This window comes from Nestor notabilis, unplaced genomic scaffold (assembly GCF_000696875.1).
Source record: "Nestor notabilis isolate BGI_N333 unplaced genomic scaffold, ASM69687v1 scaffold1980, whole genome shotgun sequence".
NCBI lineage: Eukaryota > Metazoa > Chordata > Aves > Psittaciformes > Psittacidae > Nestor > Nestor notabilis.
The window spans coordinates 13,189-39,379 of record NW_009909507.1 but is presented as its reverse complement, the minus strand read 5'-3'; the positions used below and the strand labels follow the sequence as shown (position 1 = coordinate 39,379).

At 47.0% G+C, this 26,191-nt stretch overlaps 1 protein-coding gene across 1 annotated transcript; it reads right to left on the bottom strand.

Annotated features, from left to right (window-relative positions):
• Nucleotides 1-702: 702 nt before the first annotated feature.
• On the bottom strand, nucleotides 703-18,360 carry CYTH4 (cytohesin 4). The gene is made up of 13 exons (XM_010023270.1): nucleotides 18,134-18,360; nucleotides 12,582-12,664; nucleotides 9,447-9,547; nucleotides 9,131-9,197; nucleotides 6,757-6,875; nucleotides 6,321-6,401; nucleotides 5,563-5,675; nucleotides 4,854-5,002; nucleotides 3,148-3,259; nucleotides 2,651-2,727; nucleotides 2,216-2,287; nucleotides 1,262-1,416; nucleotides 703-934 (listed from the first exon to the last, which is right to left on the bottom strand). The coding sequence occupies exons 1-13, from the start codon at nucleotides 18,150-18,152 to the stop codon at nucleotides 862-864; spliced, it is 1,221 nt and encodes a 406-aa protein (XP_010021572.1). The 5' UTR covers nucleotides 18,153-18,360; the 3' UTR covers nucleotides 703-861.
• Between the last annotated feature and the right edge of the window lie 7,831 nt (nucleotides 18,361-26,191).

Genomic DNA, 26,191 nt, shown 5'->3' with positions numbered 1-26,191 from the left:
GATACAAAGCTCACGCCTCTGGGATGGTACAAGGAAGCAGCTTTTCTTGAGGAGCCATCAGCCAGGAGGAGAGCTAGTGTTGGGGTTTCTTCCCTAGGGAAACCTGTGGTGGTCCCTGAGTCTCAAAGCAGAAAGACAAAAGAGCCAGAGCTACTTCCCTGGTCCCACAGCCTCTCTACACTCAGTTACCCCTTATCTCCCTATCCAACACCTTTAACTTCCTAAAACCTATGACTTACTTAGTTGCAGAGCAGGATCCTCCCAGGATTACAGCCCTCACAACTATAGGAAGAGTTAGAGAGGGCTCTCTTCTGAGCAGAGGGCTTCTTATCTTTCCTTGGCCTCTGTGAGATCTTAAGTATCAGTGGCTTCTTCTGCGCCACCACTACACATCTGTTCATGGAAGGGAAACCACTGGATTGCTCTGCAACTGACTGGACCATGCTTGGCGGCTCTGAGAGCACCTTCATGGCTTCTCAGAAAAATACTCAGGCCTGGTTTGGTGGCGGGAGGGGCTGGACACATTCTGGAGATATTCTTGACACCTCTCAGATCCTGTCCTACATGTCTGGGGCTATATAGGAGAACCCAAAGGCCAGCTGATGTTGAGCCTTTACATTTCGACATCGGAAGCGCCATGCCCATCTTTCCAACAGTCCTCAGTGGATTGCACCCTGCACCTCTGCCTTCAGTTTGGAAAAGGAAGAAGCAAATCTGGCAAGTTGTCCCATCAGTCATCTTCCTGCCAAGTGGGAGGCAGAGGGAACCAGTGCTCCCAAATTTCTTCGCTGGAAGAGCCCAGCATGGGAGGGAAGCTGTCCAACAACTACATCTTCCTGCTGTCAGTGACCAGGCCAGAGCTCAGTTTTTGCTGGCAATCTTTTTCTTACGGGCAGAGACCAGGTCATAGAAAGGATCCTGGGTAATGCTGGTCCTGGAAATAAGAGCAAATGATAAGCAAAAGTGAAAGACTTAATGCTGAAGAGCAGCATAGGCAACCTAACTGAACTTGCACAGAGACAACACTCACCAAAATACAGGACTGGAGATCTACAGACCCACAGCAGAGGATTTAGCTGTGGCTAGACATTCTCCAAAAGTGACCTTGTAACTTTGAAGTCAAGAGATACCACAGTTGCTAGACTGCAAACATTTCTTTCCACACCCATTTTCAAGCTTTGGTAGCCAAATAAACTGCCCCACCATTTGCCCCTGGGGCTGAAAAAAGGCAAACTCAGGCCTCCAATTCTGATCTCCTCACCGTATTGCCTCAATCCACTCATCACGTTCCACTGGTGTGGCTGCTGAGATCTTGTAGGACTGATGCTTGCCTTCGACCACCTTCCCATCCCCATCTGTTTTGCAGGCTTTGATCTTCTGCCCTTTGCAGTTGGGAATGAAGAGCTCAAAGCAGTTCTGTCAAAAAGGGAATAAAATGGAGCAGTAGGGGAGGACAGGGTGGAACAAGGAGACAATGCTGTCTTCAACCATGGGTGACAGGTTGAAGGTGAAAAGGGAGGAGAATATTCTGTTTCTGAAATACAACAGGACTTTTCCTTTCCCACCCCAAGAATCCCTCTATAAGTTAGGTCTCCAGGCCACCCCTCTTAGATAAATACACCCTTCCTGACTGGACACTAAAACAGCCTTTATGAAGAGATGGAGCATTAACAGCTACCAGAAAACACCTTTTGATATCTGTCACTTTGCTCCACTCATGAAGATGTCTTCCCCTTTTAAATTGACTCAACATCCTCTCTTCTGCCTGTCACCACACAGACAGAAAGCACTTTCAGAGACATGACACATCAAGAATGGGTATCCACAAAAGATGCACAGACTGAGTGTCACTTCCTGGGCAAGCTTCCCAACACCACAGCACTGTCTAGTCTAAATGTGATGTAACTGATTATGGAGAGTCCTTGGGAGAGAAACTGAACCCCCATCTCCTAGGTGAGGGTGCAAAATGAGTAAGGAGTCAACTATGGGCATTCATCTGTGCACCCCTACACACACACATGAAAACATACAATAAAGCCAGGCAAAGGACAGCTCTGCCTTTCCACCAGATCTTCCCTGGTAGAATACAACCATGTTTAAATACCATCATGTTTAGACAGGGGCACAAGGCGGTTTGGAATGACACCTTCCCACTAAGAAGCATGGTAAGATCTGAGAGCCTGTACTGGCAGAGCACCAGGCGAGGGAGACTTACTGGCTTTTTGGGATCATCCACCTTCCGGACTGATAGGTTCTCCAGGGGGATAATGCCCAGAGGCTCTTTGTCCTGAAGGCAAGGAAACATGAATTAACACACAACATGCTCCCCACATCTATGCCACTATTCAGAGCCTCTCTGATTTACCAGACATGTGCCTTTGTGGGGTGACAAGGCCAGTGTATGCCTGGGGAGACCTCCTCCATTTACACAGTGGGGGACTGAGTTAACACCTGATCACAGCAGTGTCCAGCCTCCCTTCTCCCCAAGACCAGAGGAGAGGAAACAGCACAGCAGAGGAGGTTTGAGTTCTGTCTGGGAGCACAGGGTAGCAGGCAACAGTTGCCCTCCTAACCCTCTGCTCCTCTTTGACTCCGAAGAGGCTCATAACCACCCAGGACACCATTTCCCAACCAGGAATGAACCCTTTACCGTGGTATATTCGAAGTAGTAGAGGCAGTTATCAGTCAGAATGAACCAACGGCGTTTCCAGGTTTTCACACGTCCTCCTAAAGGTGGTGAGGTTCCAAAGCCATTAGTGACACATCTTGCTGTTTCTTCCCATCCTGTCCCCCCTCAAGCTCCAGACATGCACACACAGGCATTCCCTCCCAGCAATCCCTGCAGATCAGCCCCAAGGAGGCGCTCACAGTTGATGTGACGCTGTATGGTGGACACGCATACACACAGGGAGTGAATTTTGCCCTGATGGGGCTGTGGATGGGGAGGGGTGAGGGATATCTTTTTGGGCCCTTGTTTTGAGCAGAGCCTGCAGGAGCTGGGAGGAGAGAGCAGGCAGCTGGTTTCAACAGCAGATGTCAGCCTCACCCCACCACAGCAGTGATGCTGGTGGGTTCCAGAGGGGACATCTGTGATGGGAGGCAGGCAGGCAGGGAATTCAGAGGAGCCAAGGGAATCCTCTCCCTTACCTAGTTTCAGGAGCCAGCCCTCACGGTTAGGGTTGAAGAAAGTATGTGTGAGGTCATTTCCATCATCCTCTGGTATGGAGAATGGCTCGTTCTTTATGCTCTCGAACAGATTCTGCCACAGAGCATTGAAAGAGAAAGAAAGACAGATTTCTGACTAAGCTTGTACACAATTCTCCCAGGTCTATCTGGTTCACCACTCTGTTTCCACAGGAGGAGGCAAGTGAAATGGCAAGGGAGTGATCAGTGGGCACTGGGGTACAACAGCTCTCAGTCTACAGCCCATAGGGTGTCAAGGCAGATCACCAGCTCTTTTCTGCATCCTGTGTCACAGAGGGAGACCCAGTTTGGAAAGGCACAGACACAGGAATGTGCACCCACACCAAGAGAGGCTGCAGTGACCAAACCCAGCATGTCACACGAATGGGTAATATTAAGGCACTGGGAGGTGGGGACATGACATGGCAAAGACTGCAGATGTGTCCCTGCATAGAGCCATTTAGGCCCTGGGTTGGTGGTGCCAAACACTGTGCTGAGAAATTGTATGTAGAGACCAACACACACATCTAAATGAAAAGGAGGAGACTGATTTCATATAACCAAGGCCTTTGCACTGAGAGAACACAAAGGATGACATTCATAACAGCAGAGTGACAGGTTACTAGCTTTCAAGTGATACAAATGTGTTGCTCATATCATTGGATTTGGCATCATTTATTACACAAATCCCAAACCGAAAAAAACCCAACAAACTAAAAAAAACACCCCAACAAACTAAAACAACCACAGGCTCCTGCAACTTCCATCAAACTGCCTGAAAGAAATGGCACTCTGGAGAAAAATCTAAAGCCTTTACCCTGAGGGGATGCTGCTCAGCAAACCCAAGTGTGGGATGTAGGCAGTCTCTTTGAAACAAGACAAGTTACTCTCCCCAGGCTGGCTAGGCACATGTAGGCAGGCTGCCCACCTCTGCCTTGCCTCATAGGGCAGGTCCCATGCCTGCTGGAGCTTTGGGAAAATGGTAGCTCCAGCTTTGCTAATGGATGCATCCCCTGTCTCTGTCTCCCCTGCTGTGCATCTTCGTCCTCTGGGATCAGAGACACCATGGACCTGCTGAGAGCTTAATAGATGCTGGAAAGGGTGCTGGAAGAGACACTGGTGGTCATTTGGGGCTTGTTGGTTCCACTCACTCAAAGATATATCCTGGTATACAAGAGGTCAGGCACTGCTGTCCTGGCTGATGTAAACAATGGAGTTGGCTAAAGACATTTAAGCATGAACAAGGGAAAGGGATTCATAAACCAGGCCATGATGACATTGTCTCACACACACAGAGACACAAGAAATAGACAGTCCCCTTGGGGACTAGGACTTTCAAAACTGGCCAAAAGAGTCAGGTGCCCAGCTACTTCCCACAGAGGTGGGTGCCCCGTCACACAGCCTCATGCGTACATGGCACACAGACACCCATAACTCATGCCTTTTTCTCTCACACAGTTACAGTATCTGTCCCTATCTCACACGGACACACTTGAAAACACGAACTTAAACTGATAATGCTGTTCCCCAAATGGCTTCAGTCCCATCTCTCTTGCTCCATGTCGTCACCAACAAACATATTACACTGAGACCTGTGGACCTTTGCTTCTCAGTGGACCCCATGACAGAGAGAAAAGAGTGACTGATGAGAAAATAGGAGGTCTTCTTACCTTTAAGAGCTCTTCTGGTAAGTCCCCTCCATTGTCGATGCCTCTGTTGATGGACACAAACCTTTCAAATGGAGGTTTGTCTTTCACATTTGGGTTGTGCAGACTGGTGTTAAGCATGATGATAGAGAAGGAGAGTATATAACAGGTATCTGGAAACAAGAAAGAAAACCAGGATGGAAATTGTCTTAGAAGGCAGATCAATCCATACCCTAACAAGTGGCTCTGTTTCCAGACACTGGAAAACAGCACCATTCTCTCAGCTGGAGGAGGAAAAGGGAGATGTCCCTTCTGGTAGGAGAAAGAGGGACACAGTTGATCTCCTGCGGTGAAGGTGGTTCTATCCACTCAGGTTAATGGGGCAAGTTGGGTAGATCTGGTCCAACAATGGCTTTGCCAGCAGGAAAGTTTCTATAGACCCATGTCTATCAGTGCTATTATTGTTGTGATGAGGTGCACCTCATGTAGGCCTTGGAGTACTTCTCAAGTCTATTGCCTGTGGGGATGGACTGGAGGACAGTAACGAACGGAGGACTGAAGACCCTCGTCTATTGAAAAGCTTCACAGGAACTGGGCTGCCTCCTTCAGCTTAAGGGGAAACATTCACACTTTCAAGTGATGCTCTCTGTGCTTTGTGAATGGAAGAGGAAGGCTCTTCTCTCTAGAAAACAGTGGAGCTCAGCTTTAAAGGCCTTCTTCTCCCCATAACTACCTGTGGACTGGAATACTCCTGGGTTACATTTGCAGTACCAGTTGGCAAAGGCCTCCATCATCCGGTCAATCTTCTGCGCCTCCCCAGGCAGCCGGAAGCTCCATAGGAACTGTCTGTCAGAAGCAGCGTGGCATAGAGTTAGTCAGATTGGTACAAAGGGACCTTTATCCCTTTCCTTAACTCATAGGACATCATGAAAATAAAAGAAGCAATCCCACCACACGGGGGAGACAACACAGTGCATGAAGCAGGAGCTCTGCTCCTCTCTCTAGAGATTGACAGGGATTAGCACCCATGAACACTCTAAAAGCAGGGAGCAGAACCAAGTATCCTGGAAATCATGGCTCCTCTTCCCCAGTGAGGAAGCAGAGACCTCAAGAGGAAGAGTTCTGCCAGGAGGGTGGCCTATAAGAAAACAAGATGCCCTAAGGCAGAGTCACTTTGTCACTAACATAACAGGCACGGTGGACAGACAAGTTTGCTGGTGCAAAAACAGCTTCCCCCAGCCACTGAAGGCTGACCCACTTTTCTATTCCTCTTTTCTGCACATGGCCAGCCCAGTCAAGGGGCTGTGAAGGAGTTCCCCCAGGAGAAGGTGTTGACACCTCACAAAGCTACAGTCTTGGAGCCAACAAATGCAGCAGGGCTTTGGGGACCCCTGTTCCAGCCTAGTAGGGCTGCACAACCTTCCTGGGTGGTAAGACCCAGTGGCTGAGCAGGCTCCTGCTCCATCCCCTGCATCCTGCGTGCTCACTCACCTCAGTGCCTGCACCAGGTTGAGGTGGGCAAACTCATGACATGCCACAAAAGCTTGGAGGATCTGGATGTTTGTGGGGTCCCTGGGAGAGGGTAAAGGGAAAGGGTCAGAAGAGAGCTTTGATGCTGCTCTGTTTGAATGCCTCTTGGTGCAACAACATGCACCTCACTCCATCCCAATCTCCACTCCCCCTCTGACCAACGAGAAACCAAGATGCACACTTCTGTCTGGGAAGAATGATCCCATTGCAGGCAGGAAGAAAGGCAGCCCATACTGACAGCCTTAGCCATGCTCTCCAGGGTGTACTGCCCACCCAGATCACTGCAGTTTGAGGTATGTTCAGTCTTGGCACCTGACTGAGGTCTGTCACCTAAAATGGTAGTTGAGAGGAGCCAGGCAGGACAGGGCCTCCTCCTCATCCTAGCTGGGTCACTTACCTCCCACCCAGGTAATCCCCAATGGCTGCCTTGTTCAGGCCTTCACCCTTGTAGAGGAACTCGGCAATCTCCTGCAGGTCTGAGGACAATACCTGGTGCTCAATCAGGTACTGAATACCCTGGGGAAGGAGAAGCAACACAGCAAAGTAAGATATCTCTGTGGGCTGATGAGAAAGTAGGACCCAAACACCCTGGTATCTGTCTTCCTTAGCTCTCCTGGTGTTGTCTCCTCTGTTACTTCCCATATCTCTTTAATGGTGGATTACAGCCATGTTCCCACACTTACTCCATCCCTCTTCATCCAGTACAGTGGGTCAGTCCCACCTCCATTTCATCCCTAGGTTTGGATAAATGTTTCACTGGGATGGAAACTCAAGCAAAGAACAAAGGGCAATGTAGGTTAAAAGTCAAAAAAGGCAAATTCAAAATAGTTACTTTTAAGATTTTCAATCAAAATATCTTAGTGTTCTGCTTCTATATTTTTTTTTCTGAATTAAGGTATTTTGGGTTTTTTTTTAAAAAAATGTTATAATTTAAAAAAAAATATGCTTGGACAAAAATTTGGCTTGAGACAACTTAAAATTATTTTTCTAAGATCTTCTTCTACACCACAGAACAGAGAAGCCTGCAATCTTTTCAGGTCCATCCTCCCCAGCCAGTACGGTTAGAATACGTTTTTTAGGGAATATAGAGGGTCTGAGTTGGCCTGTGCAAAGTCGACATCCTGTGTTAAAGGGAACTTTATGATCTTCAAAGTCACAGAAAGTTGAGGTTTTGTTCAGATTCTTAACAGTATCTAAAACCACTGTGACTCTACATACCACATTGCAATTCTCCTCACAAAATACAATAAAGGAATGAAAATTGTTTTAGATCCATCAAAATGTTCTACTTCAACAGAATCAATTCACTTTGCCTTGTAATATATAAAAAAACTATTTCTAAAATGCCCCAAAGAAAAAGCCATTTCAAAAGAAGGAATTGAAATGTTTTTGAGATTTTTTTCCACACTATTTTCCCTTCTTTTTCCCCAGACAGATTTTCAGTAAGATCAGTTTAATTTTGCAAAGCATTGCAATGATGAGAGGGCTTCACTTTCCAGAAGAAAATTTTTCTCCCAAAAGGTTTTGCTCAGCCAGATTCCTAACGCTTACCTTCTCTAGCCTCAGGAACTCGCCCTGAGATCTTGGAGACAGGAAGTCATTTAAAGTATCAGCACTGCATGGGTGAAGTGCAACCTTAGTAAGGAGGGGCAATGAAAGCTCCTTGCATTGCAGTACCTCTCAGCCTAAGGCATGTAGCAAAAGGGAAACAATAAACAGATCTGTATAATATAGGCATGTAGTGTGACATTTCGACCACCCTGATCGACATTGAACTGACAAAGCTAAACTGGTTTGGGGTCAGGGCTAGTTCAGGTATTTCTGCACAGCATGGCACAATGCCATACAGAGAGATGCCTCTGGGGTCCCAAACCAAGGTCAGACAGAAAGACATATCGAAACAGGCTCTAAGTACTGATATCACTGTTCTGAGACAGTTCCCACTGGCAGAGGGATGCGCAGGGGACTGGCAAGCACTCCAGCTGTGGTGTGAACACTGGGGAAGGCATCTTGGTCTCAGCAGGGCAAAGGAGGAGGAAGCATGAAAAGTTGTTGCTCAGTCCAGCAGCCACCCAAGATGCTAGCTGTGGTGGTTAGCTGACAAAGAGCAATCGTTCAACCACAGCTTGTGGTCTTCCTTACTGAGCTCAAATAAATGGTCCACCAGTGAGGAGGAAGGAAGAGGAAACTGTCTTGCTCATATCTTCTCTACTTCATCATGACAATTTTAGAGCTTTCTGCAGAGGCCTGAAAGCTATGGAGTCTGGGCCCCACTGGTCAGAGTCCCAGAAAATGGAAAACCTGGATTCACTCCATGGTCCAACCAGTACTAATAACTACTTCCAAAATGTCAGAGGCAGCTTGTCCTCTTCTGCTCTGAATGAGTCAAGGAACCTGACACACTCTTAAAACTCACCTTCTTACTTCATCCCTCTCCATCACACTATAGCCAGTTCTTAGCCTCTCACAAGCAAGAAGGGAGATTTAGCTCTCAACACATTGGCAGTTTTAAACCACCTTCCATTTCTCTTAGTTCTGGGTTGCATAGGATGGGATGGCCTATAAATACATGATGGGGAGGGGGTCAACACAGCTTGATCCTATCAGAAGACCTTATTCAAGGACAGGATAGTACTAGATACTAACTAGAGCCTTAGAGAGATAGGAAACCAACCCCACACTGCCATGCCACATGGCTACAAGTGGGTGAGGAGCCAACGGACACTCTTCCTCCCAGCTTTTTCCTCATAGGTGGAACAAGCAAATCTTACCTTTGCAGGGTCCATGTTGAATTTCTTCCGGCCCAGGGACAGAATTTTATCCCTCTGTGACTGTTTGCTGCAAACAGAAGGAAAGTAAAACTTAGAATAAAGGGCCATGTTTCCATTCACTCACAAAGTAATTTAGATATCTTAAGGACAGCTGTCTGACTAGCCAGGAATAAACAGAAATCTCAGAGGAGAGAAGGGTATTCGCGGCCTCCTTTCACTGTCCTTATTGTGATCCAAATCCCATTGGTGTTTGTGTTTTCTCAACATCAAGAAAGAGACTTTGTAAACAAAGGAATACTCATCTTGTCCCACTTGCCTGGTCTGCTTCCCAGGATTACTGTCTACCTCTTGCCTCTCATCTGCATTTTGGAAGCACTCAATCTCTGCAAACACTTCAGCAATTTGTTCCTTCAGCTTCTGCAAAAGAATGAAGAGGAGAATGAAGGTGACGGAGGGAAAACCAGCAGACACATATACAGCATGTCTGACTTCTTTCTTCAGTCACAGGAAAAGGACAGGTCAGATGGTTACTACCAGCTAAAGATGTCTGTGAAATGGGTACTGCTTTAGCTGACCCTGCTGGATTCCAGATAAAAACAATGGGTAAGAGGGGCAGAAGGATATTTTCGTGCTTGCTGTCCATCAAGTCTGGAACATCAAGCTACCCGCCAATGCAAGCGCCATGTGCTTACCACGGTGGAAGCAACCACCGGATGGCTGGAAACATACGCTGTGCTCCACCCCACTGCCCAGCACACTATCCTGGGCCTTGAGAAACAAGTCTTGTGGCGACACGGCACCCCAGAGAGAATTGAGTCAGACAATGAGACTCATTTCCGAAACAACCGTACAGACATTTGGGCCAAAGAGCATGGCATTGAGTTGGTCTGTCACATCCCCTACCATGCACCAGCCTCTGGGAAAATCGAACGGTACAATGGGCTGTTAAAAACTACACTGAGAGCAATGGGTGGTGGGACTTTCAAACACTGGGATATACGTTTACCAAAAGCCACCTGGTTGGTCAACACGAGGGGATCTGCCAACAGGGCTGGCCCAGCCCAATCAGAACTTTTACATATTGTGGATGGGGATAAAGTCCTTCTGGTGCACATGAAGAATCTGCTGTGGAAAGAAGTCTGGGTTATTCCTGCTTCATGTACAGGCAAACCCACTTGTGGGATTGCTTTTGCTCAGGGACCTGGGTGTGCTTGGAGAGTGCCAGTGTGTAGAGTGTCAGAGAACTCACCCCAGTGTTGATTTCAGTTCCTCAAGCAATGTCAGATGTGACACTCCTTCCATTATGCCCATTTCCTTCTAGCTTTTACTTTGCATAGCCCTGCTACACATCCAGAAAAGGGGAAGTTGAACCAGTAACTGTGAAGTTAATATGAATCCAGAAATGGCCATATTGTGAAACACAGTTAAGATACCTATCGTTCAAATACCATTGAGCAAATACCTGTCTTTAGGTGGAGAAAGAAGAGAGGAGGAGAAAAGAAGAGTAATCACTGCCAAATTTTAAAAAATCAATTGTAGAATTCAGTTTCCTTTAGGCCCACAACAGACCATGACTTCCTCGGCTGGATATTCTGTGTTAGCAAGGAAATGAAGATGTCTGTATCTCCTTGCTTCCATCCTGCAGTTATGGTTCTCCTCAGAGCCAGAGCACATCACAACTTTCTTCCAGGAATCATCCAAATCCTTCCCCACACAAACGAGAAGGGGAAGAAGGAATGGTTTATGACAAATCTTGCTTCAACGAGAAGTGAGGATGTGGCTGCGGTATGCATCTAGATAGAGAAATTTAAGTTCTCCAATATCCTGTAATTTAAAAGAGCTTCTGGATTTCAGTTTTGCTCTAGCCTTTTTTCTGTTGTGCTCCATCAGTCTCGAGAGCTGAGGTTGTTCCTTACTAAGCTTTAGGTATTGCACAAATGTAACAAAGCCATGACGTTAGCTCTTGATTTTCAAGTGATTATCAGTTTTGTTATTTTATTCACTTCTGTCTTTTGGCAGTGTAACCAACAAGTCTAGATCCATCCTCTCCTCTCCTTCCTCTCCCCTCCCCAGACATCCCCCCAAGTGAGGCACTGGAATAGGTTGCCCAAGGAAGTTGTGAATGCTCCAAGCCTGGTGGTGTTCAAGGCCAGGCTGGACAGAGCCTTGGGCGACATAGTTTAGTGTGTGGTGTCCCTGCTCATGGCAGGGGGGTTGGAACTATATGATCTTAAGGTCCTTTCCAACCCTAAGTATTCTATGATTCTAAGTCTTTGTGTTAAAGGATATTGCTAGATACCTTCTGAAGAATTTCACCTGGGAAAATGTCTCTAGTTCTAGGTACTGTTTCACCTAAACCCATCCTGCTCCATTGAACAATGAATGCCCCATTGGTTAATGGCTTTGGGATTCAGAGTGTGGGTCTGTATAGTGTAGCAGCTATAGTCCATAGTGGGTAGAAAATATAGCGTTCCTATTGAAGAAACCTGCCTCCAACAGCGCTCACTGCCTGTTCTGTAAATTGAAGAGACCAGAACCACACACAGGCAAAACACATGCACATGAATTCATATCCTGTTTTGCAAGAAGGGACAAGACACCATTCTGATTTGTAGCAGAGGTGGTCAGTCTGGAAGCCTGAGAAGTAATGGGTAGTTTGGCTAAATCCTTTACGCAAGGAAATATTGCACCTATTCCCCAGGCATCTGGATATCTTCGTGTTGTGGGAAAATCAGTGCAAGTCCAACAATTCAATTGGAATGAGCTTGCTCAAATGGGAGACCACATTCCATGGTGGTGGAGGCAGAATAGAATAGAAAGTGTATGGCACCATGCATGACTGTGGTGTGATATTACTGACTGATTCTGAATCTGTCACTTTCAGACATTTTAGGAGTCAGTGGAAAATGTTTGTCTGCTAAAGAAAAGAAGCAAAGCAAGTTCAACCACAGAAACTTGTGTGGAAAGTCCTGCCATCACATCTCTCTAAAGAGACAGGATCCTCCATGGAAGACTTGTTAGAGGTGCACAAACCAAAGTTTGACAAACACAGGAGATGCAGCAGGTAACTAGGACTGATATGTCAGTAGGTAAATGGTAGTTAAAAATAGTCATAAATGGTGAGCCAGATCCCTGCCAGTATGATTTAATGAAGTTATACACGTTTCCTTAATCCTAAATATGCGGTCCCAGATCATCCCTGCTAATGAGCTGACCAGCCTTTCTCAAATGTCCATTAACGACTCCTGCAGCAAAGTACCATAGGTTGGATGTACACTGGTGGCAAATGTGCCAGGGCAGCCTGTAGTTCAGGATGCAAGCTGAATCATGCCAGAGCAAATGTCCCCAATGCAGGAGCAATTCTGCATGGCCTTGACTGTTAAGTGAAGACACTCCTTGGTGAAGACAGTTTTTAGAAGGCTAAGCAGACAAGGAACATGATGGTCCTTACCTGAATGTCGTCCAAAAGCTCCTGTCTGTGCTGCCTGATTGTCTCTATTTCAGCCTTTTCAGCCTCCGTCAAGTCAGTTGACCCTGGAAGAACAAACATACCTGTGAGAATAGTACCAGACCAACACAGCACAGGAAATGGTGCCTTAACCTCCCAATGCCTATTCTCTCCTAGGGCCATGCCACAGCAACTCCAATGTCTGTGTTTCAGCATCTATGTTCCCTGCTGTTGCAGCCAGTGCACCTCAAGCTTTGCCATGTAAGTTATTCTCACTCCAGAGAGAGCAGCACAAGCCCCTGTACCACTCCTAGAAGCCAGATGCTGCATTGGTAGCCCTCTGATCTAACCCTTCAGCAACCCAGCCTATGCAACCAATTTTCCTTGCCGTAAGCACAATAAGGAGATTGTACCAAATGCTCTTTGGTGGTTTTTATGTCAGTCATTATGTACTGAAAAGCTGTGACCTAAATACTTCATCTACATCCAAACTTCCCATGAGGAGCCATTGGCTTCATGGGTTGATCTACCACAGCTAGATGCAGAAATGTCTTAAGAGAGAGAACTGAGGTTTTTTGAGTCTAAGGGCAGGATATGGCAGGATGAAAGCCTTGCTGAAGAAGAAGCATCTGCGGGAGGCTGTTGTTCTGTGGGCTACAGACAATACAGAAATATGAGTAAGCCTTCTTGTAATCTACAGGAAGTTAACCAGGTACCAGCAGAGACAAAGTGACCACAAAATGATTCATAAAAGACCTAGAAGAATTGGGGTGACAGCACTGCTGCTAAATACAATACAGGTGAAGCACAGCCTCTTCATCAAGGAGAAAGAGAAGGCTGCAGCCCAAAGAAAGGCAAAGCACATTGTGAGCATCAGGAAAAGTCCCAGGCACTCACACAAGGCTGAAAGCACTGGAGCTTCTGGGATGTCACTTCTGAGCTTGCGGAATCCTTGCTGCACTGAAACACTGCAAGACGAAGCTCCTCTAGGAAGCCAGGTCAGGTCGCTGGATGCCCTGCTACACTGCTTCATAAGCCAAAATCCCCTGGGCCTCCCATCTTCCTGGAAAAAGGGGAAGTGCTGCCAGCTGCCTTGGAAATTCTCTTAGTGTGGATCTCACATGCAAAACAACTGCTATAAATATGACTCGGAAAAAAAGGGGAAGGAGCCAGCTGAGACAAAACAAAGGAAAAGGGGACAAGGGCAGTCATCACAGAGCCCATATGCTTCTTTCCTGCCATGGCCACAACTGCTCAGAGAGACCTGCATCCCACCACCTTGATCTTTCCCCCATCCTCCTGGCTGGTCAAGGTTCATGTGCTAAGCTTGTCCTATTACTTTTCTCAGGCTGAAGCCTCTCTCCCATCACTCTCCCCACTGTTTTCAAGAGTTGGATTCCCTGGGGAGAGGCTGCTGAGTCCCTGGGAGGAAAGCACTGGGCAAGGAGCCAGCATGAAACCAGGACCAGGAAGGACTCATGCTCCCTCCCAGCTCTGCAAGCAGTCCTCTTCAAGAGCTGAAAGAAGCTGAAGATGGTCAAGAGGGGAGGAAAACCTGTGACATCCCACAGGTAACAACAGCCAAATCTGTATGTGAGGGGAAAACAAGCAAACAAACCAAAGGAAGCAACAACAAAAAACTATGCAGTGGCTTTGCTGCTTGTTGTTGCTGACTTCCCTTTGACTGCCAGCCCTATGCCTGTGTTCAGTGCCTGGGTCTTTCAGCTTACTTTATGTCTCCCACCAGTCTCTCCATCTCCCCAGCTTCATCTCTCTCGCCTCTTTTGGGGCTCATAGTTGTGGGTGATTTCTTAACAAATCACCACTCAGATGCTTTGTCCTGTATTTCCACTGCAGCAGGGCATAGCTGAGGAGCCTCCGCTACCCCCACCCCATCAGCAAAGTTTGTGGTGTGGCTGGTTGCTCTGCTTCAATTGTTTTATGTGTACTGAAGCAGCCTAGAGCATCTTAAAGAGACCTGAGGTTCCCAGAGGACAGCATCTCACTTATATGACCCCTACCATGACTGTAAATAACTCAGTCCCCCTCCCTCCTGACTGTCTGAAAACTCCAGCTCACAAGGGATTTACCTGTCCAGTTTGTCCCAGGAAAGTGTGGGAAGGACTGTGTGTGTGGAGAGGGTCGGGGAGAAGAAACATCTAAGCATGAAGAAGGGGAGGGAATCAAGGGGTAAATAAACAGGAAAGGATGACTTAGGAAGGAAAAAATGTATGGATGAAACTTTCAGGGCAATTTAGATGGAGCTGCAGAGAGGGTCCTTGTGAGGTTTCCTATATTTCCTCAGCAGCTTAAGTCCCTGATTGCCTTGGAAAACAATTCTGAGGTCAGCGTCTGCACGTTACTCCTCTTCACTAAGAGAAGGCCAAATGCTGTGCTCAAGGGCATTCTGAATCTGCTCATCAATGTTATTGCACACACTGGGGTCTGCAGTCAGGAGAAATGAACGCAAAAGGCTTGTCTAGGAAACCATCCACAGAAAAGCAGTGAAGGTAACAAAGGCAGCTGGGCAGACGAGAGCAGGCTGCTTTGCCTTTCCTTCCCCCTCCACACTGAGAAGCCAAACTGTCAGGAGAAGGGCACTCAGAGTGAAGCACCATCTGGTTAAATGTTTGCAATGGCAGAGGGAATACATCTCTGCACCAGGGGTCCAAGGAACAGCTTCAGCCTCGTCAAAGTCCTCAGTACCACCAAGCTGCACTTCCCTCTAGGCTAGGTCAGGACACAGATGAAGCATAGCCCTGGTCAGGGTTCTCTGCACAGGGGGAAATCTCACCCTGATGAAGAACGAACACCCCATGAAAACACCCACAGGTTTCAGGGGGGTGCTGTCAGCCAAACCAATGCTGAAGTCTTCCAGTTCAGACACAAAACAAAAAGAAATGGCTAGCACCCTCTCCAGAGAGGATGTGACACTGATGCTTGGAATTAATTTTCAGAGAGCAAATGTTGAAAGCACATCACATCTGTGGGGTTTATATCTGCTCTTGAGGTTGCTTCCTCACTCCCAGGGCAGACCCAGATAGAAAGACCTGCAGTTCTTCATTAATTGGCCAGGCTTGTATTTTCTGTGCTGCCACTCTAAACAGAACACAGACTTCAGTTCCAGTTGTTGTGACTTACACCCTCAGCTGCCCCATCTGGAAGGTAGGTTGGAGTTACCCAAAGGTCTGGGTACTCATGTGGCCAGCAGAGAGTACTATTTGCTGGTCTCGTTTCCCACTGCAAAGGGCTGTGCAGAGCCATACAGCTGCTAAGTCAGGCTTTTAATCCCAAGCAAAAGCATATGTATAGGAAGACAGCTTTTGGAGCACAGAGGTACATGGGAAGTGAATACCCAGGAAAGCTGGAAGGATGGACTGCAGTAACAGTAGGGGAATGTTACGAAGAATGACTGCTTCTATAGCACCGTTACAGACCATCCACATGCTACCCATCTGCAGTATAACAGCAGAGGTTCAGGTGGTCCATTTGTAAGGGAATAAGGGACTCTGAGTGTGGCTGCTAAAGGGTCTGGGCACCTCCACAAATGGCAACACACAAGCAGAGCAGCCTGATGGGCATCTTCTGCCTAGATAAGGCTGCCTGGTGGAAGAATTCCACACAAAATTCCTCTTCTTCTTTGATATGGCTGTTGTGTCATTTCCAGCATAGACCACCACCTCCCCAGCCAGGCACCAGGCTGGTACCAGGCAGATAACAGGAGGCCTTCCAGATCCTAAATTCCCTCCAGCCTAAACTATCTCCCTCATGAAGCCATTCCACACTTCTCTTCCAGCTTCTATCAGAAGAAATTCAACTTGGACCTCACATGGCTCTAATTTCCACGTTCCAGCTATGGGGGGAAAGGTGTGAAGAATAATTTATATTGTCTCCTTGTCCCCTCTATTCTACATGAAAACTTGCAGCACTCAGGATAGCTTCCAACCATTTTTGCTTATGGCTCTCACCCCACACATCCTAGCACATGATAACCATGGTACCAGTTTGCTCTCAATGTTTCATACACCCAGCTCAAGGATTTGGCATACTGGCTCTGTGGCCTCACCCAGACGGTTGCTGGAGGGTCCTGAAGGAAGCTGGAAGAGGAAATCCACTGCAGGGAGAGCAGTCTCCCCACAGACATAGGTCTCATCTGCATTCAGCTGTGGCAGACAAGTACCGAACAGGATGACTACATCTGCATGTAGGAGTGAGTCCAGGAAAAGGTGTGCTATTGCAGTGTGTAATTTTTAAGACATAATTAACTCAGTAGCACATAACCTGATTGAATGACTGTGTCAGGCCAACAGTTCTGAGAGCCTCAGTTACTATGGAAAGCACACATGAAAATAAGCAGCAAACCCCACCATCATCACCACCACCACCTCCTTCCTGCCCAGCTTCTCCTGCAGAAGCTTTGTCCACAGTTGCTTTCATATGATGAGGGTTGGGTGATCTGAAGAAACCCACTTTCACCAACATTCATAGCCAGATGCTGGCAAGAGTTTAGCTCCCCTAGGTCCCACCAATTTCCCTCACAAGCAAGGATGGTAAGCGGTTTGATTCCTCAGTCACCCACCTAGGAACCAAAAAGTGTAGAACAGCTGTTGAACCTGGGCACTGCTTTTCCCCTTCACTCTGTGCTCTATATCATATACATAAAAGCCTGTGAGGACAGAGAGTCAGGCACAGCAGGGCCATTGCAAGGTGATTCCTTTCTTCCTGGCTCTTATTCAGCTTATTCCTGTTCCATTCTCCCTATCTGCTGCCTTAGCACAGGCACAGCTTCCTCCGCCAGAGGCAAGAAATGTTCAGACTGGCAGTGTGCCTTTCCCTGCTGAATCCCAAGCACTTCATCCACCACCTGCCAAAGTAGGAAATAAAACCTGAGATCTCTCTCAGTTCCTCAGATGTGGCTTATCTCCCTCCACCCACATCTGAACTTTTGAGATTATTTCAGGACCAGGCAGGCCCACCTGCAGGTGGAGTTCATAGAACCCTAATACAGCCATTTACCTTTAATACAGACATAAGAAAGACAGATCCCAGTACCAAAAGCCTTGCAAGCATGTTGCACTGGGATACCCAAGAGTATGAGAGGCTCTGCAAAGACAAACCTGCTCCTGGGGCTGGAGGGAAACGGCACTGAGGAGCCATGCTGCATGAAGAGAAGCCAGAGTTTATAGGTACTCATCCCAAGTGTCACATATACCCTTGATAGCCCTAAGTCAGTTCCCAGATTAGCTCAGGATCACCAGCACAAAGGATCACAACAGTAGACACTCTCAGCAAAAAGGCCATTCAAATCAGTGGGAAAATTTTTCCCAACAGGAAAGAAATCTGCTTATAGGAGAGCAAGTAAAAATAAAACCATGCCTAATGGTGAAGGCTGACAAGGAATTAACTGCACCACCAGAGATCTTCCACCATCTCATTCCTCTGGCCACCAGCCTCAGCATCCACTCTAGCTGCTGGGATTTCATGGAGTACTCTGCCCAGTCCAACTGAGTGCGCAGACCTCACAGAAAACAAGGCAAAAGATGGTCAATGCTTACCAGCAGGACAAAAGTCCATCCTGAAGAGCGCACTGTGTTTGCAACACAAGTGTTGTTCCTCCTTGCCTTCTGTGTGTTCAGATGCTTTACAGAACCGAAACAACTGCGAGCCAGTGACCAAGCTCCAAGCAGCAACGGGGGGGCGGGTTGCCCTCTGACTCCACCCTTCCTCTCCTCATCCCTTCGACCACATCTCATGAGCTTGCATCAGTGAAGGAAACTGTATGTGCATACCCCTGTGAGCTAACAGGGGTTCCTTGGCTACTTCTGAAACACAAATCCACAGATGCATTTCCATCCCAGCAGCTTTTCTGGGAATCTCTGAGCATGCATCTCTGATTGAGGGGATTGAAATGAGCAGTGAGAGGCTGATAGTACTTTGGGCTTTTGTCTGAGAGACTCTGAGGAGAGAGGGGAGGGAAGAGGGAAGTTCTTGATTCAGAAAACCCATCTGATTTGGGAAGTGGTTTCATTTTAAAGGAATGATTCTTTCTGTGTTAATTCTGCAACAGGGTGGGGTATGTGTAAATGCTCCAAAATTGGAGGATGGTTGATGGAAGGGAAAAGAGAGTCTTTTCTTTTCCCTCCCTCATTGCCCACTAAGTGACTTTTACTCTGAGTCTTGCTCCTTTTTCTCCCACTAACAAACTGTTTTTATTTGGAAGCCTTATAAGTAAGGATGGAATGAACTGAGGAGGAATGAAGTCCTCTCTCAGGTTTAGTGATATTCGTGCTGGTGGGATAGCTGGCATTAGAGCATAGTTTTGAAAGCATTTGTGCTGCTCTGTTCACCTGCAAGGCAAAGAGGTGCTCTTTCTCCTCTATTCCCTCCACACAGCCTCAGAAGCCTGCGTGCTTCCTCTTGAGCTGTATTTGGTTGCCACGTGATTTATGCGGTAGATCACTAATACAGGCAATGTGGGAAGGAAGAAGCACCATGTCAGAGCCAGAAGAAATGCTGATTGAACAAATAGATCAAGGTAAAATTCAAACCAGGTGTGATGCCCCAACAGGGCCCTTGCCTCCTCCAGCAGGGCTGAAGCTGTAGAGGGATGGCTTCTCTCCATACATGAAAGCACATCTCTGAAGCACTCTACGTCCTTAGCTCCCCAACCTTTTATTGTACTCACAGCAGGCCTTAGTCAGGACAGCAAAAGAGGTCCAGACTTCTACCTACCATCTTTCCATGAGACAGCAAGGTAGAGTTTACAAGAGCATTGCATGTGTGGAAAAAGAAGAAATAGCCCTCTGACTTGTTCTGCAGTCACTCGTCACCATTTAGAATAAGCTCATGTGAGGCTGAAGGTCCTTGGCTCGCTAAGAAAGGGAGAGCTATTACCTTTCCACATTCCCATTAACTGAGTCTGATCTGATATCCTCTAGAGAGAATAAGTGGCTCTTTAAAAGGCTTGATGCAAAAGGTAGGATCTGCCTAAACACTCTAGCTACGGTCTAGGCTCTAGGGCCATTCAACCTCACAAAGACACAGTTTGCCCTCCCTTCCTCTCAGTCTCTTGCATTTGCTCTAACCTGTGGTTATGCCATAGGTTCAGTGATGTTACTGGAGAGCACAAGAACTCCAATGACCCTCCAGTAAAGAGTGAGAGATGTTCCAACCTTAAAGATGCCAAGGGGTGGCAGAAATCCAGAATGAATCCACACAGGCAGCTGTAGGCAGGATCAAAAATAACCTGTGATCTTTAGGAAGAGTCAGTGGTAAACATTTAGCACTCACTTCCCGTGGTCAGTACCAATATTTTCAAAGCAGCAGCTAGAAGCTTATCTGGGAGGGATAAAAGGAAGGAAAAGAGAGCAAGCTTTATTTAATGCAAACTGATTTCAAACCATTACGCTCGTGTCTGCTCTGACCTTCATTGCACCTATCGTGTCTTAAACCCAGCCAGCAACTAAGCACCACTCAGCCATTCCCTTCCCTCTCCAGGTGGGATGGAGAGGAGAATCGGAAGAATGTAAACCCCACAGATGGAGATAAGAACAGTTTAAAAACTAAAGTACAATATAATACTGTTACTACTAGTAATAGTGATAACGATAAGGGAAATAACAACAGGAGAGAATATAAAACTGAAAGAGAAAAGGAAAAACCAACAAACACAAGTGATGCACAATACAGCTGCTCACCATCTGCCGACCAATACCCAGCCTGACCCGCACAGCGATCGGTCCCTTCCAGGTGACTCCCCCCAGTTTATATACTGGGCATGACGTGCTGTGGTATGGAATACCCCTTTGGCCAGTTTGGGTCAGGTGTCCTGTGTCTGCTTTCTCCCAGCTTCTTGTGCCCCTTCTCACTGGCAGAGCATGAGACTGAAAAGTCCTTGATCAGAGTAAGCGCTACTGAGCAACAAGTAGAACATCAGTGTGTTATCAGCATTGTTCTCAGACTAAAGCCACAACACAGCACTGCACCAGCTACTAGGAAGAAAAATAACTCTATCCCGGCCAAAAACAGGACAACACCCAATGTCCATGCTTAAAATTTACCAGAGGTCTGCCTTTAGGTCACAAATTGCCAAGACCCCACCCCTTGTAACCTCAATTTTGGCCTTGAGATTCTGGTCCACATCAGAGGAGAATTCACTGCCCCGCAGTCCACCATGTCCCAGTTCCTGCACTGGGACTGGGTCCAGTGTATCACCTCCAGTCTTCCCATCACTGTTCTCCACAAAAAAACATTGTTTTAGCATTCTTGCAGCTGATATCAAGCAGACACACCAGCCTAAAGCACTTCCTTGAAAGACCTTATCTTGCCTGCCACAAAAGTAGGTGACATATACAGGCTCTTGATCAGGGCTGTTCTTATACATGTGCCTGTGGGCAGGCCAAACCACAAGCAAACAGAAAAATGTATGTCTCGTTGTACTGCAGAAGTACCCTCAGTCACTTGAACAGAGAGCAATGCAAAACCTGTACCTGTGTCTCTAATCCGTGCTTGCTTCATCTCTTAACTCCTTGATGCTTCCTTCTTCTCCCAGCCTTTCCCACCTGTCTGTTGGAATCCCTGACTGCCCTGTTCTGAGACCTTACCTACTACTTTCATCCTCCTGGTTCTCATAGCTTTGCTTTTAACAGTAGTTGGCTTTGATACACTTTAATGCTTTCAGGTATTTCAGCCAGAGAAGTCTGAATGGTAAATGCACCCTTAAAAAACTACATAAGTGTATTTCATGTAAAAGCACCTGTGAGCTATTTTCTCATAAGGATACACAGGAAGTGAAACAGCATCATGTATCTAAACTAGGCCTAGAGCATCTCCCATTATTTCCAAAGTGCAGCGTAAATGTGTCTCCCTCTCCAGGTCCTTAGTCCCACACTCAAACAAGTTTTCTTCCAGGCTTACCCTGAAGCAAAACAAGGAGTTAGCCTCTTAAGAAAACCTAGATGCAGACTTCAGTTTGCTTGAGCATCCCTAACATGCAATATGGATCAGTAGCAAACTCAGGTGGATACCAACACTACCTCAGCCAGCAATGCATCTGAAAATGCCCTTAAGGTAAATAACACCTATTCTGTGGTTGTGGCATGAAAATACCGTGAAAGGGCTACAACACAACCCTCTCATTTCAAGTGATACAGGTGTGGGGCAGGGGAGAGGGCATGGATGATGATACCAAAGGAAAAACCAAGACAGGAGAGGAGACTGGAACAGGTCAGATATGTCTTGGGTTGGATTGTGGTGGGATTTGGCCCTTTTTGTCCCCTCCTATCACTCCTCTTCACACCCACCAGCCCACAGGTAAAGCAGTGTGTCTCCTGTGCCTCCAGAGCTGTTGGGAACAGGGACAGAAAGAAGCAGACCCCTGGAAATCAGCTTTTCTGATACAGGACTAGGATTAGATACAGGAATTGCTTCTGCCACTGCACATCCTTCCCAGCTGTGGTTATCACAGGCTGGGGCTGTGCAGGCAAGGGGTGGGAGTGTGTGCAATGGGGACATTCAGGCTGGTCCAGCAGTTCTCACCTCATCAGACAGGGACATGCCTCATCAGGCGGATCAATACTCCAGGCTGCTCCCCATGCCTCCTGTGCTACGAACCACTCTTTCTCCCAGGATGTTCCCCGTCTGCACACAGACTTAAATTGGAGCTGGAAATATCTGTTGGTCTGGTGGCCACAAAGGAAAATATCAAACTAACAGTGTTGGTGCCCTTTTCCACTACTTGGTATAGGCTTAAAATAATTGTGTAAATAAAAAGGAAATATAAATATTTACTGCTACCTTCAAGGGGATAAAGACAGGGACAAAGTGCCATTTATTTCTCTGTGCCAAACATGCCAACTGTGTTCCCACAACTACCCACAGAGAGACAAAGTGCAGGTATGTCGAGATTCAATATCCAGTTCAGGAGGTTTAGGCTGCTATTCAGGCTGGGCTTAGGGATGTCAGGAGAGAGTGTAGCACTTCTTACACAGTACTGTGGGGATTACAAATTGTACAGACAGTATTTGGATGCAAGGTAAAACAGCACTAGAGCAAAGACAACAGCAGGATTTTTCATATAACAACTGGAATAAAATAATCCTTTTCCAGTGTGAGGAGCAATACAGACTGCAACAGCCAGAGCGGTAGCTCAGGATGCAAACGTGCAGGCAGCAAGTAGAGCTACTGGTGCAGAGTACCTGGAATAGCCTATTCTCAACTGCTTTTACTAACCCAAGGAACCAGAGTGTACTTTAAAGATAGAAAGTCAGTGGTTATAAAAGGCCACAGGAAAAAAACCCACAACGCTCATAAAGATTACAGGAGGGTCACCTAGAGTCTGATAAACCTCAAGGGAGAGCCAGATGGATTTGTTTTGTTGGACTCAGAAATGCAGCAAGACTGAAGCTTTGTGCCTTTGAGAAAAAATGGTAAAAGCCATGCAAAAGATTTTACTTTGGTAATTCAGGAAATATTAGTCCTGTAAAACAGAGTGGCCAATCTAAGTGGCTAAAATCTAAGGCTATGAATTTCCTTAGTGCTCTGAACAGCTCTTTTCACTTCTCTGATGCAGCCTTCCTAGAAGATACCATATCTTGCCAGTAAAGATATGTATTAGATCTGGTTTTACAAAACCACAGTATATCTAACATCTGATTACGTGTGAAGAGTGTCAGCAGACAGGGGAGTCAAGTCAAACAGTTGACATTCAAGTTATAATTTACATGTGTAATCTCTAGTCCCTGTTACCTCCCCTCTACAACAGGCAGGTGAAAAATGCTGTTGAACCATCTGAGCACCTTGTGGGAAAGCATGCACAGACAGATTTATCTGTATTCATCACCATTAAGTAACAGTGGTACCAGTGAGATGGCAGTTGTCACTGGCTGAGAACAAAATGTCTGTCAGAATGGAAACCCATATCAGAATCACTGGGGACTTGCAGACAACCAGATAAGACCAAGCCGTAAAAACCCAGTATGATTTAGAGTCTGCAAACAACATCTCAGCTGAGGGAAGCACAAGTGTGAATCATCCAACACAAAGAACTTGATGCCCAAAGGTCTGTGCTGTGGTCTTCTGCTTGCCCAGGTACATAGTGGAGAAGAGGTGGAGGAGGTGAACATCTTTCAGTGCTCCAGATAGGAGGATGGCAGTGGACCTGCTATTTTGCCCCAAACTGGGAAGGCTGAGAACAGTCACACCCTGAAGACAGAGGAGCCTCCATGGCACAGTGTGTTAGGAATGGACCACCTATCCAGTTTTTGCAAACCGAGTTGCTCGTGAGTTATGTTGTAAATGCAGGTAGTTTGTGTTCAGTGAGGATGGACTGGAAACTTTAGGGTTTTTCTAAGCTTTTGCTTGACAGGATAAATTTAGGCTAGAGAAAACCTTGGTATTGCCACGTTAGAAAACAGGCCCTGTAGGAAGCAATTCCATAACCACTCTAACAGAGAGTGCAGAACATCATGGCCTGAGGTGAATCGTCCCACTTCAGTTATGATCTGAGCTTTGAATTCAGGGCAGGCTTTTCAAACAAGCATGGCAGTCAGTGAGAAACCACAGCAGTGAGGGGAGAGGGGGGCAGCAACAGGGAGGGGTGGGAGCTTTGGAGACGAGAAGGAGCAAAGCAAGAAGTAAAAGCAAGGTGCAGATGGTATGAAGCTGTGTGAATGAGGAAGTGGGATAACACAAAAGAGGAATACAGCAAGCAGGGACAGTTTGCAGCCTGGCCAGGTGGAAGCAAATAACTCTCTTCCCTGCTGGAGGCTCAGCACACACAGAAAAGGTCTCATGGCCCCTCAGGATTGCCTGAGCAATAGCTCACATAAAATAAATCCTATCAGGGCCCAGGGTAATGAGAATACCTGCTGTGGCCATACCCTGCATGCGCAAAGAAATGAGCCTTGTGTTCCCCCTAGGAAAGGATTCCTGACGCTACTCTGTGTCTGCAGAAGGACAAGCTTCCAGCTCAGCTCCTGCTCTCCTGTGAAGCACAACCATCATTTCTGAAAAAGCCTTCTCACCCTTTCCCCATCCTCACTGAGGAAGCAGTACCCTGCAGAAACAGAGGGACAGACAGAGCAGTCCTTGTTGCTTTGAAACCTTGGAGCGGGGGGAATGTTATCATGCATTTCCTCCCTTGCCCACCATCCCAGATGAGTGTCGTGCAAACCCAGGTCACTCAGATCCGGTGCCCAGGGCACTGGAAGTGTCTCAGAGCAAAACCGTCTCACTGAGCAATTCTTTCCCATTAGCATCTTCCTCAAACTCAGTAAAGGGAACAAGAAACCCCAGATGGGTGCCTGCCTTCCCTCACCTCCTCTGCACATGCAGAGGGAAACTCATGCCAAGAGCACCTCTTGGTGGTGTGAGAGGACATCAAAGCAGAAACAGATCTATATGTGCTCAGTTTGGGTTTACGGGCCTATTTCCTGCAGTTGCCTTCCCTTTCCTGCAGCCTGTACAGCTTAGAAGTTTTAACGTAGCAGGTGCCTGTTGTTCTCAGAGTGATTACAATATGTGTCATCTGAATGTAATATCCCATTTTTAATAATTTAAATATGATGGATGGAAAGGGACGCCCTAAAGGCCTTTATGTACATCACTGTACAGAGGCAGTGGTGGAGGAGGGATGTTTATAGATTCACAGTGCAGATCTCCAACAAGAACTGACTATCCACAGCAATAGCAGGTAATTATATTTCCAAAGTAATTTGCCCAGAAGGGGGTTGGAGATATACCTTATTTCCAGGACTGCAGCTCATTGTTGGCCATATTAGAACTACAGTGATTTGAAATTGGGCTCATCTGGACATGGGATCTCAAAAACACTTCCACACTAACTTTAGCTTGTCTTCTTCTTCCCCAGTTCCTTCCATGCTGCCAGTTACACACGCCCATATGCCAGACTACAAGGACAAAAGCACACACTGGATTCAGTAGATCAGCCCTGCCAACCAGGTCCTACTGTGCCACTGGCCAGTTTTCCATCCAGTCTCCCTTAGCTTGAATCCCGTCCCTAGTGCCAGTATCCTCCCATGACTGTGACTCTGTCCCAGTGAGACTCATTGTATTCTCCAGCTCTTCCCAGATCTTTTCCCCTCAGTCTTCATTCTTCCTTCCCCAGATGTTCACTCCCTGTTCTTCCCACTCTACTTCTTCCCAGGCCCATAAGGGTTATTGGGAACCTTCAGAGAAAAGATCTTCTGAAAACAGAAATGTTCCTTTCGAGCCAGATACACTTGCCTTCTCTTCTGACTCAGTCCTATCTCCTGGCACACTGTATTCTGCGGCTGCCTGCCCTTTCCAGCTCCTCCCTGTGACAGTCTTTGTCACTCTCACTTCTGTCCTTCTCTGACCTGTATTCTATGCCCTGTTCCTGCTCTCCCTTACAGAGGAGGCAGTGGGTTTCCTTCCTCCCCCTTCCCTACCACCCACAGAGGGAACACCTAGTTACAGCTGGTCACTTTGTGCTTCTGAAATTGCCTCAAGACTTGGAATCGTTCCACAGTTGAAGGTTTCTGGGCTGCAGCCAATGCCAAGTGATGGATGGAGGAGCTCTCCTCCTGAGCAGTAACAACCTCCCATGGCTGCAGCAGTGTAAAGGTCAATAG